Source organism: Hippopotamus amphibius, chromosome X (assembly GCF_030028045.1).
Source record: "Hippopotamus amphibius kiboko isolate mHipAmp2 chromosome X, mHipAmp2.hap2, whole genome shotgun sequence".
Lineage (NCBI taxonomy): Eukaryota > Metazoa > Chordata > Mammalia > Artiodactyla > Hippopotamidae > Hippopotamus > Hippopotamus amphibius.
Window position 1 is genome coordinate 102694539 of NC_080203.1, and position 14841 is coordinate 102709379.

Consider the following 14841-nt stretch of genomic DNA (forward strand, 5'->3'; position numbering starts at 1 on the left):
AGCCTTTCTCAGATAATCAGATATCTTCATTTGGAGGGAAGAAACAAAGAATTGACTACACAAGGCTGTTATTTCCTATGGGTGTTTCAAAATATCCTAAATCACCAGTTTTCCTATTATTTTGGCTAAGACCCATAGGAAGAAATATATACTGTGGGCTATTATTTGGGTGAACATAGTATTTAGTGTCCAATCAGAACACTTTTGAGTGTGAGGGAATGCTAGTGATAGTAATGCTGGCACAACAGACACAAACTCAGACTGTCTCATGCGAACCGGGGACACCCGAGTGTGTGTACACCTATATAATTGAAACATAAGTTGCACAAAGTAGTATTTATCTTTAATATATTTTATAAATATATCTGACATTTTCAATTCTATTTCACTATGAAAATACTGGTTATGACCCATTAAATTGGATCAAAAGTTTGAAACGCTACTCTGATTGTTGGTATACGTAAGGGGTTTGGGATGGTGATGGGGAGGGGAAAAGAGGAGGATATAGTGAAGCAAATGTCTGAGATGTACTGTAAACTTGGCCCATCTGAATATTTTGGTGAATATTCTCCTCCAAGAAAATTACTGGTAAAAAACATTGCCTTCAGTCTAGTCCCCATGATCAGCAAAAGGTTTATTTAGATCGATATTTCTGGATCCCCTCATTCCACTTGAAACAGGCATTGTCTCTGTGTACTTCCCCATCCACTTTTCTTACCCTTGGTCTTTTATCTGTTAGTCTGCCCCTGATTCAGAGGTGTAAAGCTTCCAAGGAAGAGTGTCTCACTTACAGTGTCTGGCCCTCTGTGTACTTGCTCCTACCTCTTGGAGTTGAAGGTGATGCCCTTGAAAAGCTAAGTTTTCTTCTCTGCTCCACTCCTTCCGACACACACATTTATACACAATGCCTGGACCTCTCTCCTCTGTCTTGAAACTGCCCAGACATAATAGAGCAAGTCTTGCCTGCCAGTCCGGCATGTGAGACTCATACCTGGGCTTCTTCAAGCCCAAATGGTCCCCTGTATATTAGGACTTTCTAGCTAAAAAGCCCTTGCAAATTTACCCACAGAGGAGAGAAAGGTTGCCACTCTACCCTCTGTCCACCCGTCCTCAGGCTCTCACAAAATGTTTGAACACTTGTATGTGTTAGCAAAAGCCACAGAATGCGAGAGACTCGGGAGTAATACTTCACAGCAGTAAAATAACTTTCTGTAGGCTCCCATGTTGTAAAGATCTTTAGGACATGAAGATGTATAGAGAACCACAGGGGTTTTCCTGCCTCAAAGGATAAACTGTGTAATATCTTGAGACTGAAAGTCACTTTTTCCTAAAGCAGATTTTATCACCTGATCACATGAATTCATAGACTGAACTTGACAACAGTTTATTTTACTAGAGAGGATTGAGTATGTAGATTTTCCTGGTGGTTATTAAATTGAATATATATATATATATTTTTCCTAAATCATAAATCGTGCAAGATGGCTTAGACAGAGGAATTTAAAAACACACAGAGAAAACTTTGGTGGCACTAAAATTCCTGACTATGCTTTATGCTTTAAAAAATTCTTGAAAAACATATCAGCCCAGATATGTTTGTCTTATTTTAATATTTTTACCAGAAGCTCGTTTATATGCATAGCAACTCAAGGTAGTAGAAGCCTAAAATATATACATACTAAATTAAATAGAAAATGTGATAAGGAACCATCAGATGAGAATTTTGTAAAACAAACCAAGAATAATAATTATTTTCATATAGTATTTTAGAAACATATACTGATGCCATTCAACCTTTATGGCAACCCTCTGAGGCATGGCCAATTGGGGTATTTGAGTTTTAGGGAGATCCCATTGCTGTCTTACCTTGGTTTCCTAGAAGCAGAGCCTGTGACTTGCAGGGGGCCTGCTCTCAGGGAAAAGCTATAAGTGAAGAGGGGAAGGGGAAAAGACCTGAGCAAGGATAGGGTCTCAGGTAAAATCTAACACCACAAGGTGCTCAGGAACATAAATCCTGCAGGGTTGTACTCCCACCCACACCCCCTTTTTTGTTTTTAAAACAAATACTGCTTCTTTTATCAGAATTTGTGTACATTACAATCTGGTCATGGCTTAGCTGGCTCAAGGTTTCTCATGAGGTTGCAATCAAGTTGTTGCCTTGGCCTGAGGTTTCATCTGAAGGCTCAACGTGTGTGTGTATATGTGTGTGTGTAGATCTTCTTTCAGCCTTATTCACATGATTATTGGCAGGCTTTGGTTCCTCACCGCATGGGCTTCTCCATATAGGACTCCATCATGACTTGGCAGCTGGTGTGCCCCAGGATGAGTGATCCAAGAAAGACAGAGAATGTCCAAGATGGAAACCACAGTCTTTTTTTTTTTTTTTAAGCTCTTTATTGGAATATAATTGCTTTACAAAACTGTACCAGTTTTTGAGGTACACCAAAGTCAATCAGCTGTATTTATACACATATCCCCACATTCCCTCCCTCCCTCGACTCCCCCCCACCCTCCCCATCCTGGCCCTCTATGGCATCATCCATCATCGAGTTGATCTCCCTTTGTTATACAGCAACTTCCCACTGGCTATTTTACAGTTGGTAGCATATATATGTCTATGCTACTCTCTCACTTCGTCCCAGCTTCCCCTTCACCCCCCGCCCCTCCAACCTCGTGTCCTCCAGCCCATTCTCTGCATCTGCATCTTTATTCTTGTCTTGTCACTGGGTTCATCAGTACCATTTTACTTTTTTTTAGATTCCATATATATGAGTTAGCATACAGTATTTGTTTTTCTCTTTCTGGCTTACTTCACTCTGTATGACAGACTCTAGGTCTATCCACCTCATGACATATAGCTCCATTTCATTCCTTTTTATAGCTGAATAATATTCCATTGTATATATATGCCACATCTTCTTTATCCATTCATTTGTTGATGGGCATTTCGGTTGCTTCCATGTCCTGGCTATTGTAAATAGTGCTGCAATAAACATTATGGTACATGTTTCTTTTGGGATTATGGTTTTCTCTGGGTATATGCCCAGTAGTGGGATTACTGGGTCATATGGTAGTTCTATTTTTAGTTTTTTAAGGAACCTCCAAACTGTTATCCATAGTGGCTGTACCAACTTACATTCCCACCAACAGTGCAAGAGAATTCCCTTTTCTCCACACCCTCTCCAACATTTATTTTTTCTAGATTTCTTGATGATGGCCATTCTGACCAATGTGAGGTGATACCTCATTGTGGCTTTGACTTGCATTTCTCTGATGATGAGTGATGTTGAGCATCTTTTCATGTGTTTGTTGGCCATCTGTATGTCTTCTTTGGAGAAATGTCTATTTAGGTCTTCTGCCCATGTGTGGATTGGGTTATTTGCTTTTTTGCTATTAAGCTGCGTGAACTGCTTGTATATTTTGGAGATTAATCCTTTGTCCGTTGCTTCATTGGCAAGTATTTTCTCCCATTCTGAGGGTTGCCTTCTTGTCTTGTTTATGGTTTCTTTTGCTGTGCAAAAGCTTTTAAGTTTTGTTAGGTCCCATTTATTTATTCTTGATTTTATTTCCATTATTCTAGGAGGTGGGTCACAAAGGATCTTGCTTTGATGTATGTCCTAGAGTGTTCTGCCTATGTTTTCCTCTCGGAGTTTTATAGTGTCTGGCCTTACATTTAGGTCTTTAATCCATTTTGACTTTATTTTTGTGTATGGTGTTAGGAAGTGTTCTAATTTCATTCTTTTACATGTAGCTGTCCAATGTTCCCAGCACCACTTATTGAAGAGGCTGTCTTTTTTCCATTGTATATTCTTGCCTCCTTTGTCAAAGATAAGGTGCCCATATATGCTTGGGCTTACCTCTGAGTTCTCTATTCTGTTCCATTGATCTTCCTTTCTATTTTTGGAAAATCACAGTCTTTAAATGTCAACCTCAGAAGAGATATGACATCCCTTTTATATCTTTTCATTAGAAGCAAAATCAATAAGTTCATTCCACATTCAAAGGGGGAGTTATACTAAGGTATGAATTCCAGGAGAAAGGGATCACTGTGGGCCATCTTGGAGGCTGCATATCACAGTCTACCCTCTAGCACTCAATGATCCATGTCCTTCCCACATGCAAAATACACTCACCCCCTCCCAAGGTCCATAAAATTCTTATCCCATTGTAGCATCATCTCAAAATCCAGAATCTCATCATCTAAATCAGGTCCAGGTGGGGATGAGTCTCCTTAGATGTACTTCCTTAACTGTAACCACTTGAATACTGTTCTTTTCTATCCAGAGACCTGTAAATCCAAAGAGGTAAATTATCTGCTCCCCATGTACCCAACCTACAATGGTTGAATTGCCGTAATATAACTGCTATAGTGATTCCTGCTAAAAATGGGGTTAAATAGGAGGCATGAAGGAGTCACTGTTCTGCAGAAATCCTGAAATCTAGTTTTGGTAGTTCTTTCTTCAGGCCTCACGGTCTGGAAAGAATTCTTTATGCTTCTCCATTCTACTCTCTGGGCTCTCGATTCCATCCTCTGAGCAGTCATTCCTTTTCCATGAAACGTAACACCTATTTACAGCTAAGCAGGTCTCTGAGCCTGTTTCCTGACAGTAGAATTCTGGGAGTTTAAAGGGCTCTGCTCATTTTATAATGTCTCTGTCCCCCTCAGTCATGTTGGTAATATTTCTGAATATATGCTTATTTAGGAACTTTGTGTGTCTCCTTTGAGCCTTCTTGGAGTTCACTCCATTAGACAAAAGCCACATTGACAAATCTCATAGACATAAACTCTTCTCTGTTGTTTGATTGAGAGGATCTGTGAGACACATCTTTACTCTCTGAAAGGCCTCTTGTATGACTGAAAGTACTCTGAAGCACCACCTTGACTTAATAAAGGAGTTGACAGTCATATCCTTGGCTTTATCTGTAGACTGTGTTTTCCTGGCAGTGCCCTGGATTTGATCTTTGTTCAGAAGCCATCCAAATGTCCTTTTGACTTTACTACAGTTGCAGTGTAACCCCTTTGGCAAATCATTTGCTAGCACTAAATCATTTGGTTCCCATAAATTAATACCCTATGCTTCCAATAGTGCAAAATACCTTTTTCTAAACATCCAAAGCTCCAGTATTGTCACCATTCACATTTATATCCTGAAGCTCTACTGAGGGGGATAGAACCATTCCAGACATACAAGCATAATAACACGTGATTTATGTGTCATAAGAAACATGAGGCAGATTTTTCTCTTTTCTTCCAACGTTTGTCAACTACCAATTCTGAATCATATGCTAGGGATACAAGCAAATTAGACCTGGTTCTCACCACTGAGCAGTTTAGAGACGTAATTTATCTCCACAGAGTATATATTTTTAAATTAAGTCTGGACCTATGCTGTCTAGTATGGTAGCCACTAGCCACATGGCTATATAAAGTTAAATTAATTAAAGTCAAATGAAATAAACAATGTATTCCCCAGTTGTACTAGCCATATTTCAAGTGCTTAACGATCACATGTGGCTAGTGGCTACACTATTGTACAGCATAGATATAGAACATGTCCATCATTGCAGAAAGTTCCAGTGGATACCAATAATCTAGAGAAGAAAACAATAAGATCTAATAAACATTTATCCTTGTTTTAAATATATTTGTCTTTCCTCTCCTATACTAAAAAGATTCAAATATCATGGAGATACTACATACTTCTTTGGTTAGTACTCTAACATGCTTCATAATGAAGAATGCTGTAAAACTATGATCCTTAATAATATTTTGGATCACAGACCCTTATTAAAATCTACTAAAAGTTAGCAAAATTTTCCCCAGGAAAGTATATTCATGTACCAAAAAGCATGTCCAATTACAAGGGATTCATGGACTTCTCCAAAGCCCTTCCATTGATCCTCTAGGAGGCGAGGGACTCAGGTTAAGAATCTTTACTGCAAAGTTAGTTTTATTTTCCCATTGATTTTCAGTATAAAATTGATGATGCAGTTTACTATTAAATATGATGACTTCTGATAGTAATAAAATTATATTTAGAATAAGGATGGTGAAAGGGGAAAAACAAAAATTTCTGACAAAATGTTAAGAATATATAGCTATCTTGAAAATAGTTAAAAAATAAACCCAACCCTTTGAGCTAAAACTTTAACCCAGAACCAGCAACTCTGTCAACTTGCATCATGTATCACAGTCAATACAGGAATATAGTTTAGCAAATTGGCTATGTGTTCCATTAGTCTCAAATGCTCCCTCTAACCCCACCCTCACAATGAAAAAAACTTTTAGGGTGATGAAAGGAGCACTCTAGCCTTCTAAATCTAACTTTTTCTGGTATAATTCTAATACATATAATAGATATTTCTTAAGAGTGAGTTTGTTGCCTCAATGATATTAACTACCCGAACATACAGGATGAAAGGGTGGGATTCAGTAGGCCAGGAAGACCCTTCTTTGAACTTTGGGAAAAAAAGAGTGACTATTTCTTTGCAAATCTGTTGATTTAGATGAAGTTTCTGCAAGGAGAGCAGAATTATAAATGGAATTGGCTCCAGGTATGGCTGAGGGACAGAATCCTACATGGCACTGAGTTTCTGATTTCTGAGCCAATGTAAAATTTGTATTTGTGTGGAAGAAGCACTGAAGCATTCTTTCCAAAGAGTGGTAATCTGAACCACATGAGGACTGATTAATGGTTGTCATAATAAAACCTCAATTAACCAGAATCCTAAAGGGATGGCCTTTTGTAAATAAAGAAGTGTTTGTGAGGAAAGCTCCCTCTCTCCTTCCCCGCCAACCTCTCTCTTTTTGTTCCTTTCTTTCTATTTTAACCCTGTGGAAAATCTTTCTCTAATATGTGTGAATTTCCTTTGCTGCTTTAGTAAGCTTTAGCAAGTAAAATCTGCTGAACGTAAGTTAGTTGTCTTTGATCTTGTATCCTTCGGGATGTCCATTTTGTAGACTACTCATCATTTTTATAGAAGTTGATATAAGAGTTTAGGCTGAATATAAACTGGGAATTTGGGGGAAGGGATAGCTAATATCCATTGATTTTGTTTTCTCTTATCTCCTATCAATAGTAGGTAGTAAATTTCCTGTTCATTTGCGAATCAGTTTGAAGGCATTCAGCTGCAAATAACAAATGATGCTGTTCACAGTGGCTTAAATTGAAAGGACGTTTATTATTGACCTAGCAAGAAGTATGAAGGTAAGGTGTCTAGGGTTGATATAGTAGCCCAATAAAGTCATCACAGACCCCAAGTTCTTTTAATCCTTCCACTCTACCATCCTCAGTTGAAAACCTTTAGTCCTGAGATATCTTACCTCATGGTTGCAAAAGGGCTGCTATAGCTTCAGGCATTTATCCTTACACAATAGCTTCCAAAGTGGGAAGGGAGAATAGAGGGCAAAAGAATCTCTTGTGCACTTCTCTCTCTTATCGGGGAGAAAGTCTTTTCCATAAGCCCTCTTCCCCCAAAGCAGACATATTTTTCCTTGTCATTGGCCAATACTGGGTTTCATGCCTACCCCTGGAACAATCATTGGCAAAGGGGAATTTCTGACTTAGAGTCATCACGGTTCAAGATAGGCAGAGAGAGTTAATACATGGATTGTGATCTAAGTGGAGGTAGATAGACCAATATAAGTGCTACTATAAGCTACTAATCAAGTTGCTAATCAAGGTAACCTCCATCAGGATTCTGAATTGAGATCATCTGAAATGTCTGCCTAGCAGGCTCTAATTTAAGTAAAAGCAGTAGTGAGAATGCCTGGTTTTGGGTTTCAGTGAGCTAGCCAAAGAAACAAATGAACAGAAGAGCTGCTTTACTCTGCCAGGGAGGCTGCTGCCTTCGAGTAGGGATGCGACCATCTTTATATCTCCTTTTGGTTCTTTATAAAGACTTGTCTCATGGTATAACCTGGAGGGTTCCTCTCTTTAGGCAAACGTTTAGCACTTTTCAAGTGACACCAGAGTTGAGCTTGTGGTCTTGAGTTGAATTTGTGGTTTAACAATGCATGTGGTTTATCCCTGACACCCCTGGAGGCAACGAGCAGGATCAAGGCTCACTGTAGGAGTTATGTGTGCAGGTAAAGGCAAATGGAGAAAACTCAGAACCCAGAGTACAGAAATCCAGTTTCAGTTGGCCCTGAACTTGTTTGCGTAGTAGTGCTTTTAGATATGTAACAAGGTTTTGGGATGTGAGGACTTGTAATAGTATGAAATGAATCATACATATTGGATACCACAGCCCACCATTTTTTGTTTTTAACAATTATTCAATGCATTTTTTCAAAAACTTTTAATAATGATATGCTCAATGAAGAAAACTTGAAAAGATAGAAAAGGGGAAATTTTCATCCATTAACTCTACTGCTGCAACCTGGAAGTTTATGGTGTATTCTTCCAGCCACCTTCCCCACTTCTTTCTTTTCTCCCCCCTTTTCTCTCTTCCTCTCTTCCCTTTTCAAAATAACAAAGTATTTCAAATATAAGAAAGGTATTCACCATCTAGATTCAATGGATAGTAACATTCTTACACATTTGCTTCAGATCTTTTATAAGAACTAAGATATCAATGGCCCCGGGGTATGCATTTCTGAGTTCCTTCCCCTTCCTCCCTGCCCAGAGGAAGCCATTAATGTAAAGTTGATGTATATCTTTCCAACCCATTGTAAGTTTACTGCATAGCTATAGAAAACATATAGTATTATATTCTGCATTTAAAAATTTTATATACTTAATCTCACACTATTATGCAACTTCATTGCTGCACGCAGGCTTTCTCTAGTTGCACTGAGCGGGGGCTACTCCTTGCGGTGCTTGGGCTTCTCATTGCAGTAACTTCTGTTGCCGAGCACAGGCCCTAGGTGTGCGGGCTTCAGTAGTTGCGGCACGCAGGCTCAGTAGTTGTGGTGCACGGGCTTAGTTGTTCCTCGGCTTGTGGGATCTTCCCAGACCAGGGATGGAAACCATGTCCCCTGCATTTGCAGGCGAATTCTTAACCACTGCACCACCAGGGAAGTCCCGCAACTTGCTTTTATTCACTATATGTTGTGTGTTTGAGATTTTAAATTGTTTCGTGTAGATCAAGTTCACTCATTTTAACTTTTACAGCTTCTTGTCATATGAGTACACCACCATTTATTCCTAGGAATGGTTTTATGCATTTGTTTTTACTAATGGCAATGCTGCAGGGAATATTCTAGCACATGGCTACTCCTTCCCTATGCTGGAATTCCTGAGGCATATGTCTAGAAACAGAAGGGCTGATCTGAAGGGTAGTTTCAAATGTAGTGCAAAATTTTCTCTCCAACTTAGTTACACAATTGTACGTCTACCAATAGAACCTGAGAGTTCCTGTTTCATAACATCCTTCAGTTAAATTTTTGCCAATCTCACAAGAATGAATTGGTATCTTGATATATATTATCCTGGTTACCAGTGAGGTTGAAGTTTCTTTCATGTTAACATTTTGTGGCATTTGCTTTAAATTCAGGTCATTTTTTCTATAAAAGTTCTATTCACATGTGCCTTTTTTTTTCTTGTTGGACTATCTTCTTTACATATCCTGGATAATAATTCTGCATTATATACATTCCAAATATTTTTTCCCAGTCTGGGTCTTGTCTTTAAACTTTATGTGTCTTTTATTGTGTGGGGGTTTTACATTTTTGTGTAGTGAAGTGTAGCAATGGTTTTCTTTATGGGTTATGGTTTGTAAATCTTACTTGATAATCTTTCCCTACCTTATGATCATGCAGATATTCTTCATTTTCCTCCAATTATTGGCTTTCAAATTTAGGTCTATAAACTGTCAGGAAATGATTTTTTTTTTTTGGTATGGTTTAAGATAGGATTCTAACTTAGTTTTTTTCGTTTATATATATAGCCAATTAATCCCAGCATATTTATTGATCTTTTCCCCCCAATTAGTAATCCCACTTTATCACATTCCAAAATTGATATATGTATGTGTCAATATCATATATATATTATATTATATGTATTCAGTTTCATCGTGTATATATCATGTATATAGTTTGCAGTATCTGCTTTTCTGCTTAGCTGTATTTCATGCTATATTTTCCAAACTTGATTAGTGGCTATAAAATAGCTTGCTGAGATCACATAATTTGTTTGCTCATGCCCCTATTGTTAGATGTTTAATTTTTCGCTATACTAAACAATACGTGATGCATCTGTCTTAGAATGCTGATGTACTGGTAAAGTGGGGCTGTGCACCCCAGGTGCACCTGTCTCTCCAGTGAGTCTCAGTCCCTTTCATCTCTATGGAGGGTCCCGACCTCTTTGAGTTAACACATCTCCAGTTAATTGTCAGCCAGTGTTTTTGTGATGGTCATGGACGTGCACTGATCAGAGGTGCCTTCAAGGAAGGACTGGTTGTCTCAGCTAGAGGTGATGCTATTCTCAGACATGCATTAGCTCTCAGTCCCTGCTCAGCTGTTGGGAGTGCTTCACCAAAGTTCATGTCCTTCTCAAGGTGGGCCGTATCCAATGGCTGCTTGAGGTAGGGATATAAAGGTCCAGCCATTTTAGCTCAACATCAGAAGCTGTCATTGGGCTGACCTTATAGCTTGACTTCTCCCTCTGTCCAAACATGCTTCCTTCTTATCCCTTTCACAGGTGCTGATCCCTAATAAACATCCCGAGCACTGAACTCCATCTCGGAAGGTACTTCCCAGAGAGCCCAACGTGTGACAGTTGTCTTCTTTGCTTAGAGCCAAGAATCAGTCCAAAGCCTCTTACTGCCTAGATAGAGTATATGGAGGCCAGGATGCCTTGGGAAAGAGGGAAGTGCTCTTAATATAAGACAGATCTCTCAACGCTTAGAAATGTGCCATATGGAGTTAGAGAAGTCAGCAGTTCTTGGAGGAATTCCAGTTCAACTCTGACTATAGGGAGAAAGGGGGCAGGGTAGGAAGGGAGGGACAGTAAGTTCTTAAACATTTCTAGTACGTTCAGAACATATTTTGAAAACTAAATTTCTTTGTGTTATGTGCATAACACTTATTTTCCATTATAAAAGTAATACATGTTTATAATAGAACATTTAGAAGAGAAGAAGAGCATCCAATGATCATAGACTCTTTTCTGTGCATTGTTTATTTTGAATTTTTTATATTGCTATAAATCACACTATATAATTTTGTCATATCACGTTTTTCACTTAATGTTATAAGCTTTTTCTCTGCTATTTAACCTTCTATAAACATTTTAATGGCTACATTGTATTATATCCAATGAATGTACTATGGTTTGTTTAACCATAATATTGACTGTTTGGTCAGTCTTTTGCTATTTTAAATGATGCTGCAAGCAAGTCTCTGTGTGTAAATTCTTTTTCTGTATTTAATATTATTTCTTTTGGATAGATTCCCAGAAGTGGAATCACTGGATCAAGGGGTTTGAACACAGGCTTTTGATTCATGTTGCTAGATTGCTTTCCTGAAGGGTTTCATGTTTGGTTTTTGATATGGAATAAGGAACAGTTTATTTACGTTTGTACCTGTCTGGGTGGCCAGAGACCAGGTAAAGAAACCTGGAACAGAGGAGAGCACAGGACTGGGCTTCTCTGGTTGGGAGGGTCCTTTCCAAATGGACATGATCTGGCCTTCGTCACCTCCCCACTTTCAATTTCCACACTCACCATCTCTCATCCAGGATATAAGTAGAGCAGGACCATTGCTCAATTCACTTATCCATATGGAAATTCAAATAACTTCATAAAAGAGGATGTTCTTATTGTGATGGTTGCAGTCCCTGCTGCAAATGGTAAATGTGTGATCAAGATGGTATTAACTCAGTACTCAGTGATCAGACTAGGAAATCTAGGGGGAAAGATCTCTAAATTTAAGATTATTGCTTTGAAGTTTGGGGCCTGGTGCTGCTTTCCAGATTAAGCATCTACCATTTACTGGAATTCAATATTTAACATTTTAAAACTGGTTCAGTTCCAACTTCCAAATGAGTTTAAATTTTAAAATTAAACACAGACTTTCTCTGTGAGGTTGTGGTTTTCAAGGGTAGCAAGCCTCATCAAGAAATTTGACTTTAGCCATGCCTTGGTGAGAGGTTTTGAATAAACAGCCAGATCATCAATTTCAGCCCTCATTTCCTACAAATACACCAAGGCAGCTGTCTATTTCTTTTGTCACTAAGATAAGACATTTGATTTGCCTCCTTATCCTCCACCCCAGTTCATTCCACAAGATGGACTGATTTTCGGGTACCATAAACACCCAGTTCTACTAGGTTGGCTTTGATTGCTGGAGAAACTCTGGGCCGTGTCTGAGTCACACACATTTTACTGCGTCTCCCCTGGCTTGAGATGCGTATCCATTGGTCTCTTCTCAGAGTGAAGTTGACTTTCTTTCTCTCAATCCTGAGTCCAGAATTTCAGCTGGCAGGCGGTCATTCCAAAACCGTTTAAGGCTCCTCTTGATTGGCTCTGGCAATCTCAGCCTGGCCAGATTCACTCTGAGAGGTCCCCTGTCCCTTCATGAATGGCCACAAAAAGCTTTTACTCTTGGCTCTGCGTTCTAATAGCCCCTCTTGCATGGACTCTGCCAAAGCAATGCTTCAAAAATATTCGTCCATATCATGTGGCTTTTCTTGCTGCAGTTTCTGTTCTTTTTTATTGTAGGATCTGGAGACTCACCACTAGAAGACGATGAAGTCGCGTATTCACACGCTAGATATAAAGGTGAATGCTTTGCTTATGTGCTAATGAAGACCTGCTGATGCCAGGAGGACTTTCCTTTTTGCCCTGCAGAGCAGATTATAATAAAGTGACCAGACAACACATTTTAAGTTCTAATTACCTGTCGAGAAAACAAAATGTTTAAAAATTAATACGCGTATGCTCCCATTTGAAAGAAAATACAGAAAAACAAATGAAAGAAAACCAAAAGCATTTGGAAATCTCTGAAGTGCTGTCCTTCAGCACCCCAGTGGTCATTTTATTCTCATCAGTTTCTTTACTGTCCTTACTTCTGCAAAGCCAAGCTCTAGCTGATGAAAGTGAAAATCAAGCCATGAGTTCTACCTGATTCATACATTACAGCCAGAATCGTCCAGAGTAAACCATCCAAGGTCAAATCTGGACCCAGTGCTGCTAATGTACTGAGATGAATGGGGAATGAGAAAACTTGATTTTCATAAGCTCATTTCATTGTGCTCTTTCTGAGTCTGGCTTGGCTCCTGAAATGATGAGTGAAGTGTGTTGCCCAAAGAAACTTTAATGATAAAGAACTCCACGTCTACACATTTCCAGCAATCCATCCCCTCCAGCAGGTATAAAAAGCCTAATCAAGAACCTTCTATGCAGGCTCAGGTAAGTATGTCCATAAATATTTTCTACTGGTGAGTCGTTTCTCTGAAGCTTTGGGAGCCCTGAGAAAAATGAGGGTAAATGTAAATTATTTCTCTCTGAGTCCAGTTCCTTTTATAGTTGAGAAATAATTTGAAGAGAATTAGTTAATACAGTTCCACTGTGACATTTTGCCCAGGAAATTTGTCTACATTATGGCAGGAGGACACTCCCCTGCTCTGTCGTGATATGTCTGAGTTATAGGAGAATCAGGGTAGTACTGATCAGCCTTTGGTTGGAGAGAATCCTTCAGTTGTTTTCCACACAAGTGAACAACCTTTATAATATGATGACTGGTGCCTACGTCCAGGTGGGTTTCCCACCATGTTTCACATTTGCTTATGACCTGGGAATACAAATACTCATTCCTATCCACAGCGCCCATGTTATTCCCTCAGGAATTAACCAGTCAAGCAAAGCACAAACTTGTTAATTAGATGCTTGGGGTCAGGTGGTACTCTGATTCCTAATACTTCTTAATTGAGAGTTTTGACAAATCTTTTTTCTTCCGAGTCCCTTATTGAAAAATCTTCCTAAAACACACACGTGCACATGCAACCCTTCACATGTACAAGAGGGGTTGTCTGGTGCCCTAGGATTATTGTTCCCAGTGTTCATCCTCACTTTGCAGCATTGCAAGTGTGGGAGGTAGACCAGATGCGCAAAATATGTGCCTGCCCTAGAGCTCACCCAGAATGTTTAAGAATAAATACTTCTTAAGAAATTGTTTTCATTGTCAGGTTTTTTTTTTTTTTTTAGTTTTAAAACTTAGAGGCAAACCATTGTTCACTGGGGAATTAGTTCTAGATCCTCAGGCCCCTACACAGTGTCTGGCACAAAGTATATACTGGTTTTTTAAAATTAAATTGATAATTTATAAAATTCATAAAAGAAAGAAGAAAGTGAAGTGTAACCAGCATTTAATGTGGCAAGCATTGCTTTTGATTCTTTTACTTGAAATGCCGCCCTATCTTCACACTAATTGAGGGAGGGAGGAGGGCGCGTAGGGATATGTTGTTATTACTTATTTACAGATGAAGGAACCGCAAATTAGAGAGGGGAGATGATTTGCCTAGACTCACACAGCTAGCAAACATTATGTTTGGGTCTGAAATCCAGATGTTTTAGCTCAATGTCCAGAGTTTACTAGTGGCCCCTCGTTAGTCTGCTACATGACACCACTAACCCCAGGAGCTCCACAATGGCCCAGGGAGATGAAAAAGTTTTCCTGAATAATCAATTTAGATTTCTCCCTAAATAAACCCTGTCATAATTGAAGCAACATAAGAGCTTTCTTTCTCTAAACCTCCGTGTTAAATGTTTCACTAATTCACTTTTAACATATGGTATTGGCATGCATTTCAAATTCAAGTCACTTGCTAATTTTTTAATTACTATCACTGCAGGGCTGTTCAAATGTCAAAATATCTTCCAAACATTTGTCTTGGA

At 38.9% G+C, this 14841-nt stretch overlaps 1 protein-coding gene across 2 annotated transcripts in view; it reads left to right on the forward strand.

The window, feature by feature from the left end:
* SRPX (sushi repeat containing protein X-linked) overlaps nt 1–14841 on the forward strand; it is a 117575-nt gene that overhangs the window by 39752 nt on the left and 62982 nt on the right. Inside the window, exon 2 of one of the 2 annotated variants that reach the window (XM_057719338.1) lies at nt 12667–12726. The exons of the other annotated variant lie outside the window; for it this stretch is intronic. Coding sequence (XP_057575321.1) covers nt 12667–12726 — 60 coding nt within the window. The remainder of the gene's footprint in view (nt 1–12666; nt 12727–14841) is intronic. 2 annotated transcript variants of the gene reach the window in all.